The sequence below is a fragment of the Salmo salar genome, unplaced genomic scaffold (assembly GCF_905237065.1).
Source record: "Salmo salar unplaced genomic scaffold, Ssal_v3.1, whole genome shotgun sequence".
Lineage (NCBI taxonomy): Eukaryota > Metazoa > Chordata > Actinopteri > Salmoniformes > Salmonidae > Salmo > Salmo salar.
This window is the reverse complement of record NW_025547559.1, coordinates 1-22,060: the sequence shown is the minus strand read 5'-3', so window position 1 is coordinate 22,060 and position 22,060 is coordinate 1. Positions and strand designations below refer to the sequence as shown.

Genomic DNA, 22,060 nt, shown 5'->3' with positions numbered 1-22,060 from the left:
TGGTCTGTCCTAACAGGTAGTGAATGTAAGGTAACACCTGGTCTGTCCTAACAGGTAGTGAATGTAAGGTAACACCTGGTCTGACCCTAACAGGTAGTGAATGTAAGGTAACACCTGGTCTGTCCTAACAGGTAGTGAATGTAAGGTAACACCTGGTCTGTCCTAACAGGTAGTGAATGTAAGGTAACACCTGGTCTGTCCTAACAGGTAGTGAATGTAAGGTAACACCTGGTCTGTCCTAACAGGTAGTGAATGTAAGGTAACACCTGGTCTGTCCTAACAGGTAGTGAATGTAAGGTAACACCTGGTCTGTCCTAACAGGTAGTGAATGTAAGGTAACACCTGGTCTGTCCTAACAGGTAGTGAATGTAAGGTAACACCTGGTCTGTCCTAACAGGTAGTGAATGTAAGGTAACACCTGGTCTGTCCTAACAGGTAGTGAATGTAAGGTAACACCTGGTCTGTCCTAACAGGTAGTGAATGTAAGGTAACACCTGGTCTGTCCTAACAGGTAGTGAATGTAAGGTAACACCTGGTCTGTCCTAACAGGTAGTGAATGTAAGGTAACACCTGGTCTGTCCTAACAGGTAGTGAATGTAAGGTAACACCTGGTCTGTCCTAACAGGTAGTGAATGTAAGGTAACACCTGGTCTGTCCTAACAGGTAGTGAATGTAAGGTAACACCTGGTCTGTCCTAACAGGTAGTGAATGTAAGGTAACACCTGGTCTGTCCTAACAGGTAGTGAATGTAAGGTAACACCTGGTCTGTCCTAACAGGAAGTGAATGTAAGGTAACGGCTGGTGTTCTCAACATGAGTCTTGAACTTTACCCTCCTCCGTCAGAGATCCTGTCACCTGACATCATCACCACACAGGTCAGAGACTGGTCACGCTATGCTACTGCGCTATGCTACTGCGCTCTGTCCTGTTGTCAGGCTATGCTACTGCACTCTGTCCTGTTTTCACGCTATGCTACTGCGCTCTGTCATGTTGTCACGCTATGCTACTGCGCTCTGTCATGTTGTCACGCTATGCTACTGCTCTCTGTCATGTTGTCACGCTATGCTACTGCGCTCTGTCATGTTGTCACGCTATGCTACTGCGCTCTGTCATGTTGTCACGCTATGCTACTGCGCTCTGTCATGTTGTCACGCTATGCTACTGCGCTATGCTACTGCGCTCTGTCATGTTGTCACGCTATGCTACTGAGCTCTGTCATGTTGTCACGCTATGCTACTGCGCTATGCTACTGCGCTCTGTCCTGTTGTCACGCTATGCTACTGAGCTCTGTCATGTTGTCACGCTATGCTACTGCGCTCTGTCATGTTGTCACGCTATGCTACTGCGCTCTGTCATGTTGTCACGCTATGCTACTGAGCTCTGTCATGTTGTCACGCTATGCTACTGCGCTATGCTACTGCGCTCTGTCCTGTTGTCACGCTATGCTACTGCGTTCTGTCATGTTGTCACGCTATGCTACTGCGCTATGCTACTGCGCTCTGTCATGTTGTCACGCTATGGTACTGCGCTCTGTCATGTTGTCACGCTATGCTACTGCGCTCTGTCATGTTGTCACGCTATGCTACTGCGCTCTGTCATGTTGTCACGCTATGCTACTGCGCTCTGTCATGTGGTCACGCTATGCTACTGCGCTCTGTCATGTTGTCACGCTATGCTACTGCGCTCTGTCATGTGGTCACGCTATGCTACTGCGTTCTGTCCAGTTGTCACGCTATGCTACTGCGCTATGCTACTGCGCTCTGTCATGTTGTCACGCTATGCTACTGCTCTCTGTCATGTTGTCACACTATGCTACTGCGCTATGCTACTGCGCTCTGTCATGTTGTCACGCTATGCTACTGCTCTGTCATGTTGTCACGCTATGCTACTGCGCTATGCTACTGCGCTCTGTCATGTTGTCACGCTATGCTACTGCGCTCTGTCATGTGGTCACGCTATGCTACTGCGCTCTGTCATGTGGTCACGCTATGCTACTGCTCTCTGTCATGTTGTCACGCTATGCTACTGCGCTCTGTCATGTGGTCACGCTATGCTACTGCGCTCTGTCATCTTGTCACGCTATGCTACTGAGCTCTGTCCTGTTGTCACGCTATGCTACTGCTCTATGCTACTGCGCTCTGGCATGTTGTCACGCTATGCTACTGTGCTATGCTACTGCGCTCTGTCATGTTGTCACGCTATGCTACTGCGCTCTGTCATGTGGTGACGTTATGCTACTGCGCTCTGGCATGTTGTCACGCTATGCTACTGCGCTCTGTCATGTTGTCACGCTATGCTACTGCGCTCTGTCATGTTGTCACGCTATGCTACTGCGCTATGCTACTGCGCGCTGGCATGTTGTCACGCTATGCTACTGCGCTATGCTACTGCGCTCTGTCATGTTGTCACGCTATGCTACTGCGCTCTGTCCTGTGGTCACGCTATGCTACTGTGCTATGCTACGTTATGCTACTGCGCTCTGTCATGTTGTCACGCTATGCTACTGCGCTATGCTACTGCTCTCTGTCATGTTGTCACGCTATGCTACTGCGCTCTGTCATGTTGTCACGCTATGCTACTGCGCTCTGTCATGTTGTCACGCTATGCTACTGCGCTCTGTCATGTTGTCACGCTATGCTACTGCTCTCTGTCATGTGGTCACGTTATGCTACTGCGCTATGCTACTGAGCTCTGTCATGTTGTCACGCTATGCTACTGCGCTCTGTCATGTTGTCACGCTATGCTACTGCGCTCTGTCATGTTGTCACGCTATGCTACTGCGCTCTGTCATGTGGTCACGCTATGCTACTGCTCTCTGTCATGTTGTCACGCTATGCTACTGCGCTCTGTCATGTGGTCACGTTATGCTACTGCGCTCTGTCATGTTGTCACGCTATGCTACTGCGCTCTGTCATGTTGTCACGCTATGCTACTGCGCTCTGTCATGTTGTCACGTTATGCTACTGCGCTATGCTACTGAGCTCTGTCATGTTGTCACGCTATGCTACTGCGCTCTGTCATGTGGTCACGTTATGCTACTGCGCTATGCTACTGCGCTCTGTCATGTTGTCACGCTATGCTACTGCGCTCTGTCATGTGGTCACGCTATGATTCGCTGACGTCTGTGTGTTGTTCCTTCCTAAGAGGCAGTCGTTGATAATGATTGTTCCTGGTGTTTTGTTATTTGCAGCGATCCCTGGAGAGGCAGAAGACTGCGGAGAAGGAGAGGCTTTTTCTGGTTTATGCTAAACAGTGGTGGAGAGAGTTTCTCGAGATCAGACAGGAAAACCAATCCAAACTGGTCAAGATCTTTGCACAGGTTCCATGTTTTTTGTTGTAATACTTGTTTCGTAACATTGTGTGTTTTTAGGATGAGAATGGTGTCAACCAGGCCAGTGTGTTAGCCGTACTGGGTGTTAGCCATGCTGGGTGTTAGCCGTACTGGGTGTTAGCCGTGCTGGGTGTCAACCGGGCCAGTGTGTTAGCCGTGCTGGGTGTTAGCCGTACTGGGTGTTAGCCGTACTGGGTGTTAGCCGTGCTGGGTGTTAGCCGTGCTGGGTGTTAGCCGTGCCGGGTGTTAGCCGGGCTGGGTGTTAGCTGTTAGCCGTGCTGGGTGTTAGCCGGGCTGGTTGTTAGCCGGGCTGGGTGTTAGCCGTACTGGGTGTTAGCCGTGCTGGGTGTTAGCCGTGCTGGGTGTTAGCTGTTAGCCGTGCCGGGTGTTAGCCGTGCCGGGTGTTAGCCGTGCCGGGTGTTAGCCGTACCGGGTGTTAGCCGTGCCGGGTGTTAGCCGTGCTGGGTGTTAGCCGGGCTGGGTGTTAGCCGGGCTGGGTGTTAGCCGTTAGCCGTGCTGGGTGTTAGCCGGGCTGGGTGTTAGCTGCTCGCCGGGCTGGGTGTTAGCCGTGCTGGGTGTTAGCCGGGCTGGGTGTTAGCCGTGCTGGGTGTTAGCTGTTAGCCGTGCTGGGTGTTAGCCGTACTGGGTGTTAGCCGTGCTGGGTGTTAGCCGGGCCGGGTGTTAGCCGTGCTGTATTTGAACGTTGCTGCGTTGCTTGCAGGATGAGAACGGCGTCAACAGGCCGGTGTGTTCCTACGTCCGTGTCCTGCGTGCTGGTCGTCTCCTGGAGAGTCCCCGTCAGGCGGCCCGCCTCGTCAGCCTGCTGGGCCTGGAGAAAGCCCCCGTGGTGGGGGGAGGAGGAGGAGGCAAACAGGAGCAGTGGTGCTCACTCCTCGCTTTCCTCTGTAGAAACAAGGTGAGGACTGGCTCTGTTCTGACACACACACACACACACACACACACACACACACACACACACACACACACACACACACACACACAGCCTTAACCATTTAGACAGCTGTAATACTATTAAGTGTTTAACCTCAGTGGTGGAATTGTAAAATAATTGATTTATGAAACAGTTAAACTGTCTATTATGAGAAGATTTATTTATATCCTGATGGACGGTTCTGGGATTTCCCCAGTGCAGCAGAATGAATAAATGGGGAGAGGGGAGAGGAGAGGAGAGGAGAGGAGAGGGGAGAGGAGAGAGGAGAGGAGAGAGAGGAGAGGAGAGGAGAGGAGAGAGGAGAGGAGAGGAGAGGAGAGGAGAGAGGAGAGAGGAGAGGAGAGGAGAGGAGAGAGAGAGGAGAGGAGAGGAGAGGGAGAGGAGAGGAGAGGAGAGGAGGAGAGGAGAGGAGAGGAGAGAGGAGAGGATAGAAGAGGAGAGGAGAGGAGAGAAGAGGGGAGAGGATAGAAGAGGAGAGGGAAGAGGAGAGGAGAGGAGAGGAGAGGAGAGGAGAGAGGAGAGAAGAGGGGAGAGGATAGAAGAGGAGAGGAGAGGAGAGGAGAGAAGAGGGGAGAGGATAGAAGAGGAGAGGAGAGGAGAGAGGAGAGAAGAGGGGAGAGGATAGAAGAGGAGAGGAGAGAAGAGGGGAGAGGATAGAAGAGGAGACGGGAGGGGAGGAGAGGAGAGGGAAGGGGAGGGGAGGGGAGAGGATAGAAGAGGAGAGAGGAGAGGGGAGAGGATAGAAGAGGAGAGGAGAGAAGAGGGGAGGAGGAGAGGGGAGAGGATTTCTATCCCCCTCTCCCCTCCCTCTACAGTCCACATTACATCAGTCCTCCCTCTACAGTAGAGTACAGTCCACATTACCTCAGTCCTCCCTCTACAGTCCACATTACATCAGTCCACATTACATCAGTCCTCCCTCTACAGTCCACATTACATCAGTCCTCCCTCTACAGTCCACATTACACGTCCACATCAGTCCTCCCTCTACAGTAGAGTACAGTCCACATTACATCAGTCCTCCCTCTACAGTCCACATTACATCAGTCCTCCCCTACAGTAGAGTACAGTCCACATTACATCAGTCCTCCCTCTACAGTCCACATTACATCAGTCCTCCCTCTACAGTCCAAAGTCTCAGTCCTCCCTCTACAGTCCACATTACATCAGTCCTCCCTCGTCTACAGTCCACATTACATCAGTCCCCAGTCCACATTACATCAGTCCTCCCTCTACAGTCCACATTACATCAGTCCTCCCTCTACAGTCCACATTACATCAGTCCTCCCTCTACAGTAGAGTACAGTCCACATTACATCAGTCCTCCCTCTACAGTAGAGTTAGGAACTGAGACATGATGTTTTTTGATGTTTCCAGGGCGACTGTGACATCTCTCTGATCTGATTGGTTGTGTGTTTCCAGGGCGACTGTGAGGACCACGCCACCTTGCTGTGCAGCCTGCTGCTTGGCTTCGGCCTGGATGCCTACGTGTGTGTTGGCACTAAGCCCAAGGGTTTGGCACACACCTGGGTGATGACCAGGGGCACTGACAGCACCATCACCTTCTGGGAGAGCCTGACCGCACACAGGTGAGACTAAAGCCCGGTTCAGATACGACGGACCACGTGAGACGAGACGCAACCAGACTGTTTCAGAAAGGTTGTAGCTGACTGAAGACGAGACATTCAGATCAAAAAAAAAGACCAGCCCCCGGGGGGGGGCTTCCCGAGTGGCCAGCGGTCTGAGGTACTGCATCGCTGTGCGTTTAATGCTTCACTACAGACCCGGGTTCGGTCACAGGCTGTGTCACCACCGGCCTTGACCCGGGAGTCTCATTAAGACGGTGCATTTGTCTCATCGCGCTCTAGCGACTCCTTGTGGCGGGTCGGGAGCCTGCAGGCTGACTCCGATCATCAGTTGAACAGTGTTTTTCCTCCAACACGTTGGTGCGGGCGGGTGTGTTATAAGAAGCACGGTTTGGCGGGTCGTGTTTCAGAGGACACGTGACCTTGGTCTCTCGAGCCCGTTGGGGAGTTGCAGCGAGGAGACGAGACGGGAACTGAGGAGGAAGAAAGACCAGACACTGTTCAGACCGTTTCCATGGTAATGCTGCCTCTTCACAATGACAGGATTTCTTTGAAACAATGTTGCCTCTTGTTGTAGCAGCAAGGCAACAAGGTGTTGCAGCAGCAAGGCAACAAGGTGTTGCAGCAGCAAGGCAACAAGGTGTTGCAGCAGCAAGGTGTTGTAGCAGCAAGGCAACAAGGTGTTGCAGCAGCAAGGTGTTGTAGCAGCAAGGCAACAAGGTGTTGCAGCAGCAAGGTGTTGTAGCAGCAAGGCAACAAGGTGTTGCAGCAAGGCAACAAGGTGTTGCAGCAGCAAGGTGTTGCAGCAGCAGCCAAGGTGTTGCAGCAGCAAGGCACCAAGGTGTTGCAGCAGCAAGGTGTTGCAGCAGCAAGGCAACAAGGTGTTGCAGCAGCAAGGTGTTGCAGCAGCAAGGCAACAAGGTGTTGCAGCAGCAAGGCAGCAAGGTGTTGCAGCAGAAAGGTGTTGCAGCAGCAAGGCAACAAGGTGTTGCAGCAGCAAGGTGTTGCAGCAGCAAGGCAACAAGGTGTTGCAGCAGCAAGGCAGCAAGGTGTTGCAGCAGAAAGGTGTTGCAGCAGAAAGGTGTTGCAGCAGCAAGGTGTTGCAGCAGCAAGGCAACAAGGTGTTGCAGCAGCAAGGCAACAAGGTGTTGCAGGAGCAGCAGCAAGGTGTTGCAGCAGCAAGGTGTTGCAGCAGAAAGGTGTTGCAGCAGCAAGGCAGCAAGGTGTTGCAGCAGCGAGGCAACAAGGTGTTGCAGCAGCAAGGTGTTGCAGCAGCAAGGCAACAAGGTGTTGCAGCAGAAAGGTGTTGCAGCAGCAAGCAGCAAGGTGTTGCAGGAGCAGCAGCAAGGTGTTGCAGCAGCAGCAAGGCAACAAGGTGTTGCAGCAGCAGAAAGGCAACAAGGTGTTGCAGCAGCAGAAAGGCAACAAGGTGTTGCAGCATTTCGGCAGCTAGTTGTTGCAGCAGTAAGGTGTTGCAGCAAACAAGTTTCATGAAATACATTCTCCAGAAACGTTACACACTTTGTGACTCGTCAGTGAAATATCAACAAGCTGGACTAGCTATTACTGCATCAATACAGCTAGACTAGCTATTACTGCAGCAATACGGCTAGACTAGCTATTACTGCAGCAAAACAGCTGGACTAGCTATTACTGCAGCTAAACAGCTGGACTAGCTATTACTGCAGCAAAACAGCTAGACTAGCTATTACTGCAGCAAAACAGCTGGACTAGCTATTACTGCAGCAAAACAGCTAGACTAGCTATTACTGCAGCAAAACAGCTAGACTAGCTATTACTGCAGCTAAACAGCTGGACTAGCTATTACTGCAGCAAAACAGCTAGACTAGCTATTACTGCAGCAAAACAGCTAGACTAGCTATTACTGCAGCAATGCAGCTAGACTAGCTATTACTGCAGCAAAACAGCTAGACTAGCTATTACTGCAGCTAAACAGCTAGACTAGCTATTACTGCAGCTAAACAGCTAGACTAGCTATTACTGCAGCAAAACAGCTAGACTAGCTATTACTGCAGCAAAACAGCTAGACTAGCTATTACTGCAGCAAAACAGCTGGACTAGCTATTACTGCAGCTAAACAGCTGGACTAGCTATTACTGCAGCAAAACAGCTAGACTAGCTATTACTGCAGCAAAACAGCTAGACTAGCTATTACTGCAGCAAAACAGCTAGACTAGCTATTACTGCAGCAAAACAGCTAGACTAGCTATTACTGCAGCAAAACAGCTAGACTAGCTATTACTGCAGCAAAACAGCTGGACTAGCTATTACTGCAGCAATACAGCTAGACTAGCTATTACTGCAGCAAAACAGCTAGACTAGCTATTACTGCAGCAAAACAGCTGGACTAGCTATTACTGCAGCAAAACAGCTAGACTAGCTATTACTGCAGCAAAACAGCTAGACTAGCTATTACTGCAGCAAAACAGCTAGACTAGCTATTACTGCAGCAAAACAGCTAGACTAGCTATTACTGCAGCAAAACAGCTAGACTAGCTATTACTGCAGCAAAACGGCTAGACTAGCTATTACTGCAGCAAAACGGCTAGACTAGCTATTACTGCAGCAAAACGGCTAGACTAGCTATTACTGCAGCAAAACGGCTAGACTAGCTATTACTGCAGCAATACGGCTAGACTAGCTGTCTGCTTGGCTAACTAGTTAGCTGCTTGGCTGAACGCAGAAAGTCAGCGAACTTGTTCTCTGATTTGGCTAAAGCGAGTCGCAAGTTTTTCGTTAAGATTTGACATGTTTAATTTTGGAAACTCCAGCAGCCGACGTGAGATGTTCCTTAATGAACCAGACCGGTTCAGATCAAACAAACTTTGTTCTTCAGCTGCATAAACACGTCAGGCGTTTTCGATGTGAACTGGGCTTATAAAACAAACTGCAATAATTTCTGCTCTGTCTCTCTGTCAGAGTTTCTACGAGGGTAACTGAGTCCCCTTCACCAGGGAGCAGCAATGTAGCTGATGGTTTTTATTTTTTATTTTTATTTTACCGTTATTTTACCCGGTAAGTTGACTGAGAACACGTTCTCATTTACAGCAACGACCTGGGGAATAGTTACAGGGGAGAGGAAGGAGGGGGAATGAATGAGCCAATTGGAAGCTGGGGATGATTAGGTGACCGTGATGGTCTGAGGGGCCAGATTGGGAATTTAGCCAGGACACCAGGGGTTAACACCCCGACTCTCACGATAAGCACCATGGGATCTTTAAATGACCTCAGAGAGTCCAAGGACACCCCGTTTAACGTCCCATCCGAAAGACGGCACCCTACACAGGGCAATGTCCCCAATCACTGCCCTGGGGCATTGGGATATTTTTATTTTAGACCAGAGGAAAGAGCGCCTCCTACTGGCCCTCCAACACCTGTGATGATCCCTTACTCTAGTCTGTACGTCAGTGGCATGCCTTGTTCTACACAATATATTTCTACCTGTTCAACCATTTTGTTTGTGTGTGTGGTTTTTAGGTACCTCCACCAGGCCATTGACCCAGATGCCCCTCCGCTAGCCCCCCAGCCCCGTCCCTCCTATCCTTACCGGACCGTCGGCTGTGTGTTCAACCACAAGACCTTCCTGGCCAACTGCCAGCCGTCGGACGCCGTGGAACTCTGCGCGTTTGACTTCCACAACCAGTCCCGGTGGAAAGTTATGAGTGAGGAGGCCGTTGGCTCAGTTTGCTCCCCGGGTAGCGCCACCTCTCTGCCACCTCTACCTCCTCTCTGTGGCCCCTCGCTGGAGCCCAGCGCTGCATCCAACCGGCTGGAACTGGAGATGAGGTACCTGGTGGTGGAACACAGGAAGGTGAGAGTGCAAAAAAACAACAGCGTACCTGGTCAGAGCCCGTACCTGGTCAGAGCCCGTACCTGGTCAGAGCCCGTACCTGGTCAGCCTGTGTTGTGTTGTGTGAAATACAATACAGGATTATTAACACGGTCTCTCTGTGTGTGTCTAGTCATGTTGTATATCTACAATACAGGACCTGTATTATAGTAGATCTCTGTGTCTCCCTCCAGGACCTGTATTATAGTAGATCTCTCCCCTCCAGGACCTGTATTATAGTAGATCTCTCCCCTCCAGGACCTGTATTATAGTAGATCTCTGTGTCCCCTCCAGGACCTGTATTATAGTAGATCTCTTCCCTCCAGGACCTGTATTATAGTAGATCTCTCCCCTCCAGGACCTGTATTATAGTAGATCTCTCCCCTCCAGGACCTGTATTATAGTAGATCTCTGTGTCCCCTCCAGGACCTGTATTATAGTAGATCTCTGTTCCCCTCCAGGACCTGTATTATAGTAGATCTCTGTGTCTCCCTCCAGGACCTGTATTATAGTAGATCTCTCCCCTCCAGGACCTGTATTATAGTAGATCTCTCCCCTCCAGGACCTGTATTATAGTAGATCTCTGTGTCTCCCTCCAGGACCTGTATTATAGTAGATCTCTCCCCTCCAGGACCTGTATTATAGTAGATCTCTCCCCTCCAGGACCTGTATTATAGTAGATCTCTGTGTCTCCCTCCAGGACCTGTATTATAGTAGATCTCTCCCCTCCAGGACCTGTATTATAGTAGATCTCTCCCCTCCAGGACCTGTATTATAGTAGATCTCTGTGTCTCCCTCCAGGACCTGTATTATAGTAGATCTCTCCCCTCCAGGACCTGTATTATAGTAGATCTCTGTGTCTCCCTCCAGGACCTGTATTATAGTAGATCTCTCCCCTCCAGGACCTGTATTATAGTAGATCTCTGTGTTTCCCTCCAGGACCTGTATTATAGTAGATCTCTCCCCTCCAGGACCTGTATTATAGTAGATCTCTGTGTCCCTCCAGGACCTGTATTATAGTAGATCTCTCCCCTCCAGGACCTGTATTATAGTAGATCTCTGTGTCTCCCTCCAGGACCTGTATTATAGTAGATCTCTCCCCTCCAGGACCTGTATTACAGTAGATCTCTCCCCTCCAGGACCTGTATTATAGTAGATCTCTCCCCTCCAGGACCTGTATTATAGTAGATCTCTGTCTCCCTCCAGGACCTGTATTATAGTAGATCTCTGTGTCCCCTCCAGGACCTGTATTATAGTAGATCTCTGTGTCTCCCTCCAGGACCTGTATTATAGTAGATCTCTCCCCTCCAGGACCTGTATTATAGTAGATCTCTGTGTCTCCCTCCAGGACCTGTATTATAGTAGATCTCTGTCCCCTCCAGGACCTGTATTATAGTAGATCTCTCCCCTCCAGGACCTGTATTATAGTAGATCTCTGTGTCTCCCTCCAGGACCTGTATTATAGTAGATCTCTCCCCTCCAGGACCTGTATTATAGTAGATCTCTTGTCCCCTCCAGGACCTGTATTATAGTAGATCTCTCCCCTCCAGGACCTGTATTATAGTAGATCTCTGTGTCTCCCTCCAGGACCTGTATTATAGTAGATCTCTCCCCTCCAGGACCTGTATTATAGTAGATCTCTCCCCTCCAGGACCTGTATTATAGTAGATCTCTGTGTCTCCCTCCAGGACCTGTATTATAGTAGATCTCTCCCCTCCAGGACCTGTATTATAGTAGATCTCTCCCCTCCAGGACCTGTATTATAGTAGATCTCTTGTCCCCTCCAGGACCTGTATTATAGTAGATCTCTGTGTCCCCTCCAGGACCTGTATTATAGTAGATCTCTGTGTCCCCTCCAGGACCTGTATTATAGTAGATCTCTCCCCTCCAGGACCTGTATTATAGTAGATCTCTCCCCTCCAGGACCTGTATTATAGTAGATCTCTGTGTCTCCCTCCAGGACCTGTATTATAGTAGATCTCTCCCCTCCAGGACCTGTATTATAGTAGATCTCTGTGTCTCCCCTCCAGGACCTGTATTATAGTAGATCTCTGTGTCTCCCTCCAGGACCTGTATTATAGTAGATCTCTCCCCTCCAGGACCTGTATTATAGTAGATCTCTTCCCCTCCAGGACCTGTATTATAGTAGATCTCTGTGTCTCCCTCCAGGACCTGTATTATAGTAGATCTCTGTGTCTCCCTCCAGGACCTGTATTATAGTAGATCTCTGTGTCTCCCTCCAGGACCTGTATTATAGTAGATCTCTGTCCCCTCCAGGACCTGTATTATAGTAGATCTCTTCCCCTCCAGGACCTGTATTATAGTAGATCTCTCCCCTCCAGGACCTGTATTATAGTAGATCTCTGGGCCCCCTCCAGGACCTGTATTATAGTAGATCTCTGTGTCTCCCTCCAGGACCTGTATTATAGTAGATCTCTGTGCCCCTCCAGGACCTGTATTATAGTAGATCTCTCCCCTCCAGGACCTGTATTATAGTAGATCTCTGCCCCTCCAGGACCTGTATTATAGTAGATCTCTGTGTCTCCCTCCAGGACCTGTATTATAGTAGATCTCTGAGCCCCCCTCCAGGACCTGTATTATAGTAGATCTCTGTGTCTCCCCTCCAGGACCTGTATTATAGTAGATCTCTGTGTCTCCCTCCAGGACCTGTATTATAGTAGATCTCTCCCCTCCAGGACCTGTATTATAGTAGATCTCTGTGTCTCCCTCCAGGACCTGTATTATAGTAGATCTCTCCCCTCCAGGACCTGTATTATAGTAGATCTCTCCCCTCCAGGACCTGTATTATAGTAGATCTCTCCCCTCCAGGACCTGTATTATAGTAGATCTCTGTTCTCCCCTCCAGGACCTGTATTATAGTAGATCTCTCCCCTCCAGGACCTGTATTATAGTAGATCTCTCCCCTCCAGGACCTGTATTATAGTAGATCTCTGTTCCCCTCCAGGACCTGTATTATAGTAGATCTCTTCCCCTCCAGGACCTGTATTATAGTAGATCTCTGTGTCCCCTCCAGGACCTGTATTATAGTAGATCTCTCCCCTCCAGGACCTGTATTATAGTAGATCTCTGTGTCCCCTCCAGGACCTGTATTATAGTAGATCTCTGTGTCTCCCTCCAGGACCTGTATTATAGTAGATCTCTGTGTCTCCCTCCAGGACCTGTATTATAGTAGATCTCTTGCCCCTCCAGGACCTGTATTATAGTAGATCTCTGTGTCTCCCTCCAGGACCTGTATTATAGTAGATCTCTGTCCCCTCCAGGACCTGTATTATAGTAGATCTCTGTGTCCCCTCCAGGACCTGTATTATAGTAGATCTCTGTGTCTCCCTCCAGGACCTGTATTATAGTAGATCTCTTTCCCCTCCAGGACCTGTATTATAGTAGATCTCTGTGTCTCCCTCCAGGACCTGTATTATAGTAGATCTCTGTGTCCCCTCCAGGACCTGTATTATAGTAGATCTCTGTGTCCCCTCCAGGACCTGTATTATAGTAGATCTCTGTGTCTCCCTCCAGGACCTGTATTATAGTAGATCTCTGTCTCCCCTCCAGGACCTGTATTATAGTAGATCTCTGTGCCCCTCCAGGACCTGTATTATAGTAGATCTCTGCCCCCTCCAGGACCTGTATTATAGTAGATCTCTGTGTCTCCCCTCCAGGACCTGTATTATAGTAGATCTCTGTGTCCCCTCCAGGACCTGTATTATAGTAGATCTCTGTGTCCCCTCCAGGACCTGTATTATAGTAGATCTCTGTCTCCCCTCCAGGACCTGTATTATAGTAGATCTCTGTGTCTCCCTCCAGGACCTGTATTATAGTAGATCTCTGTCCCCCTCCAGGACCTGTATTATAGTAGATCTCTTCTCCCTCCAGGACCTGTATTATAGTAGATCTCTTTCTCCCTCCAGGACCTGTATTATAGTAGATCTCTGTGTCCCCTCCAGGACCTGTATTATAGTAGATCTCTTCCCCTCCAGGACCTGTATTATAGTAGATCTCTCCCCTCCAGGACCTGTATTATAGTAGATCTCTCCCCTCCAGGACCTGTATTATAGTAGATCTCTTTCCCCTCCAGGACCTGTATTATAGTAGATCTCTGTGTCTCCCTCCAGGACCTGTATTATAGTAGATCTCTCCCCTCCAGGACCTGTATTATAGTAGATCTCTCCCCTCCAGGACCTGTATTATAGTAGATCTCTGTGTCCCCTCCAGGACCTGTATTATAGTAGATCTCTGTGTCCCCTCCAGGACCTGTATTATAGTAGATCTCTCCCCTCCAGGACCTGTATTATAGTAGATCTCTTCCCCTCCAGGACCTGTATTATAGTAGATCTCTTCCCCTCCAGGACCTGTATTATAGTAGATCTCTGTGTCTCCCTCCAGGACCTGTATTATAGTAGATCTCTCCCCTCCAGGACCTGTATTATAGTAGATCTCTCCCCTCCAGGACCTGTATTATAGTAGATCTCTGTGTCCCCTCCAGGACCTGTATTATAGTAGATCTCTGTGTCTCCCTCCAGGACCTGTATTATAGTAGATCTCTGTGTCTCCCTCCAGGACCTGTATTATAGTAGATCTCTGTTCCCCTCCAGGACCTGTATTATAGTAGATCTCTCCCCTCCAGGACCTGTATTATAGTAGATCTCTGTGTCTCCCTCCAGGACCTGTATTATAGTAGATCTCTCCCCTCCAGGACCTGTATTATAGTAGATCTCTGTGTCCCCTCCAGGACCTGTATTATAGTAGATCTCTGTGTCTCCCTCCAGGACCTGTATTATAGTAGATCTCTGTGTCTCCCTCCAGGACCTGTATTATAGTAGATCTCTGTGTCTCCCTCCAGGACCTGTATTATAGTAGATCTCTGTGTCTCCCTCCAGGACCTGTATTATAGTAGATCTCTGTGTCTCCCTCCAGGACCTGTATTATAGTAGATCTCTCCCCTCCACGACCTGTATTATAGTAGATCTCCGAGCCCCCCTCCAGGACCTGTATTATAGTAGATCTCTGTGTCTCCCCTCCAGGACCTGTATTATAGTAGATCTCTGTGTCTCCCTCCAGGACCTGTATTATAGTAGATCTCTCCCCTCCAGGACCTGTATTATAGTAGATCTCTCCCCTCCAGGACCTGTATTATAGTAGATCTCTCCCCTCCAGGACCAGTATTATAGTAGATCTCTGTGTCTCCGTCCAGGACCTGTATTATAGTAGATCTCTCCCCTCCAGGACCTGTATTATAGTAGATCTCTGTGTCTCCCTCCAGGACCTGTATTATAGTAGATCTCTGTGTCTCCCCTCCAGGACCTGTATTATAGTAGATCTCTGTGTCTCCCTCTAGGACCTGTATTATAGTAGATCTCTGTGTCTCCGTCCAGGACCTGTATTATAGTAGATCTCTCCCCTCCACGACCTGTATTATAGTAGATCTCCTAGCCCCCCTCCAGGACCTGTATTATAGTAGATCTCTGTGTCTCCCCTCCAGGACCTGTATTATAGTAGATCTCTGTGTCTCCCTCTAGGACCTGTATTATAGTAGATCTCTCCCCTCCAGGACCTGTATTATAGTAGATCTCTCCCCTCCAGGACCTGTATTATAGTAGATCTCTCCCCTCCAGGACCTGTATTATAGTAGATCTCTGTCCCCTCCAGGACCTGTATTATAGTAGATCTCTCCCCTCCAGGACCTGTATTATAGTAGATCTCTTCTCCCTCCAGGACCTGTATTATAGTAGATCTCTCCCCTCCAGGACCAGTATTATAGTAGATCTCTGTGTCTCCGTCCAGGACCTGTATTATAGTAGATCTCTCCCCTCCATGACCTGTATTATAGTAGATCTCTGTGTCTCCCTCCAGGACCTGTATTATAGTAGATCTCTCCCCTCCAGGACCTGTATTATAGTAGATCTCTCTCCCTCCAGGACCTGTATTATATTAGATCTCTGTGTCTCCCTCCAGGACCTGTATTATAGTAGATCTCTCCCCTCCAGGACCTGTATTATAGTAGATCTCTCCCCTCCAGGACCTGTATTATAGTAGATCTCTGTTTCCCCTCCAGGACCTGTATTATAGTAGATCTCTGTGTCTCCCTCCAGGACCTGTATTATAGTAGATCTCTGTCTCCCTCCAGGACCTGTATTATAGTAGATCTCTCCCCTCCAGGACCTGTATTATAGTAGATCTCTGTGCCCCTCCAGGACCTGTATTATAGTAGATCTCTCCCCTCCAGGACCTGTATTATAGTAGATCTCTGTGTCTCCCTCCAGGACCTGTATTATAGTAGATCTCTCCCCTCCAGGACCTGTATTATAGTAGATCTCTCCCCTCCAGGACCTGTATTATAGTAGATCTCTTTCCCCTCCAGGACCTGTATTATAGTAGATCTCTCCCCTCCAGGACCTGTATTATAGTAGATCTCTCCCCTCCAGGACCTGTATTATAGTAGATCTCTGTGTCTCCCTCCAGGACCTGTATTATAGTAGATCTCTTGTCCCCTCCAGGACCTGTATTATAGTAGATCTCTCCCCTCCAGGACCTGTATTATAGTAGATCTCTCCCCTCCAGGACCTGTATTATAGTAGATCTCTCCCCTCCAGGACCTGTATTATAGTAGATCTCTGTGTCTCCCTCCAGGACCTGTATTATAGTAGATCTCTCCCCTCCAGGACCTGTATTATAGTAGATCTCTCCCCTCCAGGACCTGTATTATAGTAGATCTCTGTGTCTCCCTCCAGGACCTGTATTATAGTAGATCTCTCCCCTCCAGGACCTGTATTATAGTAGATCTCTGTGTCTCCCTCCAGGACCTGTATTATAGTAGATCTCTGTGCCCCTCCAGGACCTGTATTATAGTAGATCTCTCCCCTCCAGGACCTGTATTATAGTAGATCTCTCCCCTCCAGGACCTGTATTATAGTAGATCTCTTTCCCCTCCAGGACCTGTATTATAGTAGATCTCTCCCCTCCAGGACCTGTATTATAGTAGATCTCTGTGTCTCCCTCCAGGACCTGTATTATAGTAGATCTCTGTTCCCCTCCAGGACCTGTATTATAGTAGATCTCTCCCCTCCAGGACCTGTATTATAGTAGATCTCTCCCCTCCAGGACCTGTATTATAGTAGATCTCTGTGTCTCCCTCCAGGACCTGTATTATAGTAGATCTCTTCCCCTCCAGGACCTGTATTATAGTAGATCTCTCCCCTCCAGGACCTGTATTATAGTAGATCTCTCCCCTCCAGGACCTGTATTATAGTAGATCTCTGTGTCTCCCTCCAGGACCTGTATTATAGTAGATCTCTCCCCTCCAGGACCTGTATTATAGTAGATCTCTGTGTCTCCCTCCAGGACCTGTATTATAGTAGATCTCTGTGTCTCCCTCCAGGACCTGTATTATAGTAGATCTCTCCCCTCCAGGACCTGTATTATAGTAGATCTCTGTCTCCCTCCAGGACCTGTATTATAGTAGATCTCTGTGTCCCCTCCAGGACCTGTATTATAGTAGATCTCTCCCCTCCAGGACCTGTATTATAGTAGATCTCTTCTCCCTCCAGGACCTGTATTATAGTAGATCTCTCCCCTCCAGGACCTGTATTATAGTAGATCTCTGTGTCTCCCTCCAGGACCTGTATTATAGTAGATCTCTCCCCTCCAGGACCTGTATTATAGTAGATCTCTCCCCTCCAGGACCTGTATTATAGTAGATCTCTCCCCTCCAGGACCTGTATTATAGTAGATCTCTTCCCCTCCAGGACCTGTATTATAGTAGATCTCTGTGTCTCCCTCCAGGACCTGTATTATAGTAGATCTCTGTGTCCCCTCCAGGACCTGTATTATAGTAGATCTCTCCCCTCCAGGACCTGTATTATAGTAGATCTCTGTGCTCCCTCCAGGACCTGTATTATAGTAGATCTCTCCCCTCCAGGACCTGTATTATAGTAGATCTCTGTGTCCCCTCCAGGACCTGTATTATAGTAGATCTCTTGTCTCCCTCCAGGACCTGTATTATAGTAGATCTCTCCCCCTCCAGGACCTGTATTATAGTAGATCTCTGTCTCCCCTCCAGGACCTGTATTATAGTAGATCTCTGTGTCCCCTCCAGGACCTGTATTATAGTAGATCTCTGTGTCTCCCCTCCAGGACCTGTATTATAGTAGATCTCTCCCCTCCAGGACCTGTATTATAGTAGATCTCTCCCCTCCAGGACCTGTATTATAGTAGATCTCTCCCCTCCAGGACCTGTATTATAGTAGATCTCTGCCCCTCCAGGACCTGTATTATAGTAGATCTCTGTGTCTCCCTCCAGGACCTGTATTATAGTAGATCTCTCCCCTCCAGGACCTGTATTATAGTAGATCTCTCCCCTCCAGGACCTGTATTATAGTAGATCTCTGTGTCTCCCTCCAGGACCTGTATTATAGTAGATCTCTTTCTCCCTCCAGGACCTGTATTATAGTAGATCTCTTGCTCCCTCCAGGACCTGTATTATAGTAGATCTCTCCCCTCCAGGACCTGTATTATAGTAGATCTCTGTGTCCCCTCCAGGACCTGTATTATAGTAGATCTCTCCCCTCCAGGACCTGTATTATAGTAGATCTCTGTGTCTCCCTCCAGGACCTGTATTATAGTAGATCTCTGCCCCTCCAGGACCTGTATTATAGTAGATCTCTGTGTCTCCCTCCAGGACCTGTATTATAGTAGATCTCTCTCCCTCCAGGACCTGTATTATAGTAGATCTCTGTTCCCCTCCAGGACCTGTATTATAGTAGATCTCTTGTCTCCCTCCAGGACCTGTATTATAGTAGATCTCTCCCCTCCAGGACCTGTATTATAGTAGATCTCTTTCCCCTCCAGGACCTGTATTATAGTAGATCTCTCTCCCTCCAGGACCTGTATTATAGTAGATCTCTGCTCCCTCCAGGACCTGTATTATAGTAGATCTCTGTGTCTCCCTCCAGGACCTGTATTATAGTAGATCTCTCCCCTCCAGGACCTGTATTATAGTAGATCTCTGTCTCCCTCCAGGACCTGTATTATAGTAGATCTCTCCCCTCCAGGACCTGTATTATAGTAGATCTCTCCCCTCCAGGACCTGTATTATAGTAGATCTCTGTGCTCCCTCCAGGACCTGTATTATAGTAGATCTCTCCCCTCCAGGACCTGTATTATAGTAGATCTCTGCCCCTCCAGGACCTGTATTATAGTAGATCTCTCCCCTCCAGGACCTGTATTATAGTAGATCTCTCCCCTCCAGGACCTGTATTATAGTAGATCTCTTCCCCTCCAGGACCTGTATTATAGTAGATCTCTCCCCTCCAGGACCTGTATTATAGTAGATCTCTGGCCCCTCCAGGACCTGTATTATAGTAGATCTCTTGTCCCCTCCAGGACCTGTATTATAGTAGATCTCTGTTCCCCTCCAGGACCTGTATTATAGTAGATCTCTTCCCTCCAGGACCTGTATTATAGTAGATCTCTGTGTCCCCTCCAGGACCTGTATTATAGTAGATCTCTGTGCCCCTCCAGGACCTGTATTATAGTAGATCTCTCCCCTCCAGGACCTGTATTATAGTAGATCTCTGTGTCTCCCTCCAGGACCTGTATTATAGTAGATCTCTGTGTCCCCTCCAGGACCTGTATTATAGTAGATCTCTGTTCTCCCTCCAGGACCTGTATTATAGTAGATCTCTTGTCTCCCTCCAGGACCTGTATTATAGTAGATCTCTCCCCTCCAGGACCTGTATTATAGTAGATCTCTGTCTCCCTCCAGGACCTGTATTATAGTAGATCTCTCCCCTCCAGGACCTGTATTATAGTAGATCTCTCCCTCCAGGACCTGTATTATAGTAGATCTCTCCCCTCCAGGACCTGTATTATAGTAGATCTCTGCCCCTCCAGGACCTGTATTATAGTAGATCTCTGTGTCTCCCTCCAGGACCTGTATTATAGTAGATCTCTGTGTCTCCCTCCAGGACCTGTATTATAGTAGATCTCTCCCCTCCAGGACCTGTATTATAGTAGATCTCTGCCCCTCCAGGACCTGTATTATAGTAGATCTCTCCCCTCCAGGACCTGTATTATAGTAGATCTCTCCCCTCCAGGACCTGTATTATAGTAGATCTCTCCCCTCCAGGACCTGTATTATAGTAGATCTCTTCTCCCTCCAGGACCTGTATTCATAGTAGATCTCTCCCCTCCAGGACCTGTATTATAGTAGATCTCTCTCCCTCCAGGACCTGTATTATAGTAGATCTCTCCCCTCCAGGACCTGTATTATAGTAGATCTCTCTCCTCCAGGACCTGTATTATAGTAGATCTCTCCCCTCCAGGACCTGTATTATAGTAGATCTCTGTCTCCCTCCAGGACCTGTATTATAGTAGATCTCTCCCCTCCAGGACCTGTATTATAGTAGATCTCTCTCCCTCCAGGACCTGTATTATAGTAGATCTCTTGTCTCCCTCCAGGACCTGTATTATAGTAGATCTCTCCCCTCCAGGACCTGTATTATAGTAGATCTCTCCCCTCCAGGACCTGTATTATAGTAGATCTCTCCCCTCCAGGACCTGTATTATAGTAGATCTCTCCCCTCCAGGACCTGTATTATAGTAGATCTCTGTGTCTCCCTCCAGGACCTGTATTATAGTAGATCTCTCCCCTCCAGGACCTGTATTATAGTAGATCTCTTGTCTCCCCTCCAGGACCTGTATTATAGTAGATCTCTGCCCCTCCAGGACCTGTATTATAGTAGATCTCTCCCCTCCAGGACCTGTATTATAGTAGATCTCTCCCCTCCAGGACCTGTATTATAGTAGATCTCTGTGTCTCCCTCCAGGACCTGTATTATAGTAGATCTCTCCCCTCCAGGACCTGTATTATAGTAGATCTCTTTCCCTCCAGGACCTGTATTATAGTAGATCTCTGGCCCCTCCAGGACCTGTATTATAGTAGATCTCTCCCCTCCAGGACCTGTATTATAGTAGATCTCTGGTCTCCCTCCAGGACCTGTATTATAGTAGATCTCTCCCCTCCAGGACCTGTATTATAGTAGATCTCTCCCCTCCAGGACCTGTATTATAGTAGATCTCTGTGTCTCCCTCCAGGACCTGTATTATAGTAGATCTCTCCCCTCCAGGACCTGTATTATAGTAGATCTCTCCCTCCAGGACCTGTATTATAGTAGATCTCTCCCCTCCAGGACCTGTATTATAGTAGATCTCTCCCCTCCAGGACCTGTATTATAGTAGATCTCTGTGTCCCCTCCAGGACCTGTATTATAGTAGATCTCTCCCCTCCAGGACCTGTATTATAGTAGATCTCTCCCCTCCAGGACCTGTATTATAGTAGATCTCTCCCCTCCAGGACCTGTATTATAGTAGATCTCTCCCCTCCAGGACCTGTATTATAGTAGATCTCTCCCCTCCAGGACCTGTATTATAGTAGATCTCTTGTCTCCCTCCAGGACCTGTATTATAGTAGATCTCTCCCCTCCAGGACCTGTATTATAGTAGATCTCTTCTCCCTCCAGGACCTGTATTATAGTAGATCTCTCCCCTCCAGGACCTGTATTATAGTAGATCTCTCCCCTCCAGGACCTGTATTATAGTAGATCTCTCCCCTCCAGGACCTGTATTATAGTAGATCTCTGTCCCCTCCAGGACCTGTATTATAGTAGATCTCTCCCCTCCAGGACCTGTATTATAGTAGATCTCTCCCCTCCAGGACCTGTATTATAGTAGATCTCTCCCCTCCAGGACCTGTATTATAGTAGATCTCTCCCCTCCAGGACCTGTATTATAGTAGATCTCTTGTCCCCTCCAGGACCTGTATTATAGTAGATCTCTCCCCTCCAGGACCTGTATTATAGTAGATCTCTCCCCCTCCAGGACCTGTATTATAGTAGATCTCTGTTCCCCTCCAGGACCTGTATTATAGTAGATCTCTCCCTCCAGGACCTGTATTATAGTAGATCTCTCCCCTCCAGGACCTGTATTATAGTAGATCTCTCCCCTCCAGGACCTGTATTATAGTAGATCTCTGTGTCTCCCTCCAGGACCTGTATTATAGTAGATCTCTCCCCTCCAGGACCTGTATTATAGTAGATCTCTCCCCTCCAGGACCTGTATTATAGTAGATCTCTCCCCCTCCAGGACCTGTATTATAGTAGATCTCTCCCTCCAGGACCTGTATTATAGTAGATCTCTCCCCTCCAGGACCCTGTATTATAGTAGATCTCTCCCCTCCAGGACCTGCAATATAGTAGATCTCTGTGTCTCCCTCCAGGACCTGTATTATAGTAGATCTCTCCCCTCCAGGACCTGTATTGTAGTAGATC

At 48.5% G+C, this 22,060-nt stretch overlaps 1 protein-coding gene across 1 annotated transcript; it reads left to right on the top strand.

Annotated features, from left to right (window-relative positions):
* Positions 1-92: 92 nt before the first annotated feature.
* LOC123731971 (centrosomal protein of 76 kDa-like) lies at positions 93-9,783 on the top strand (the record flags this gene model as incomplete). The annotated part of the gene is made up of 5 exons (XM_045711356.1): positions 93-875; positions 3,191-3,319; positions 4,053-4,247; positions 5,706-5,872; positions 9,368-9,783. Coding segments are annotated over exons 1-5 (970 nt in total), but the record flags the coding sequence as incomplete, so codon positions are not given.
* Between the last annotated feature and the right edge of the window lie 12,277 nt (positions 9,784-22,060).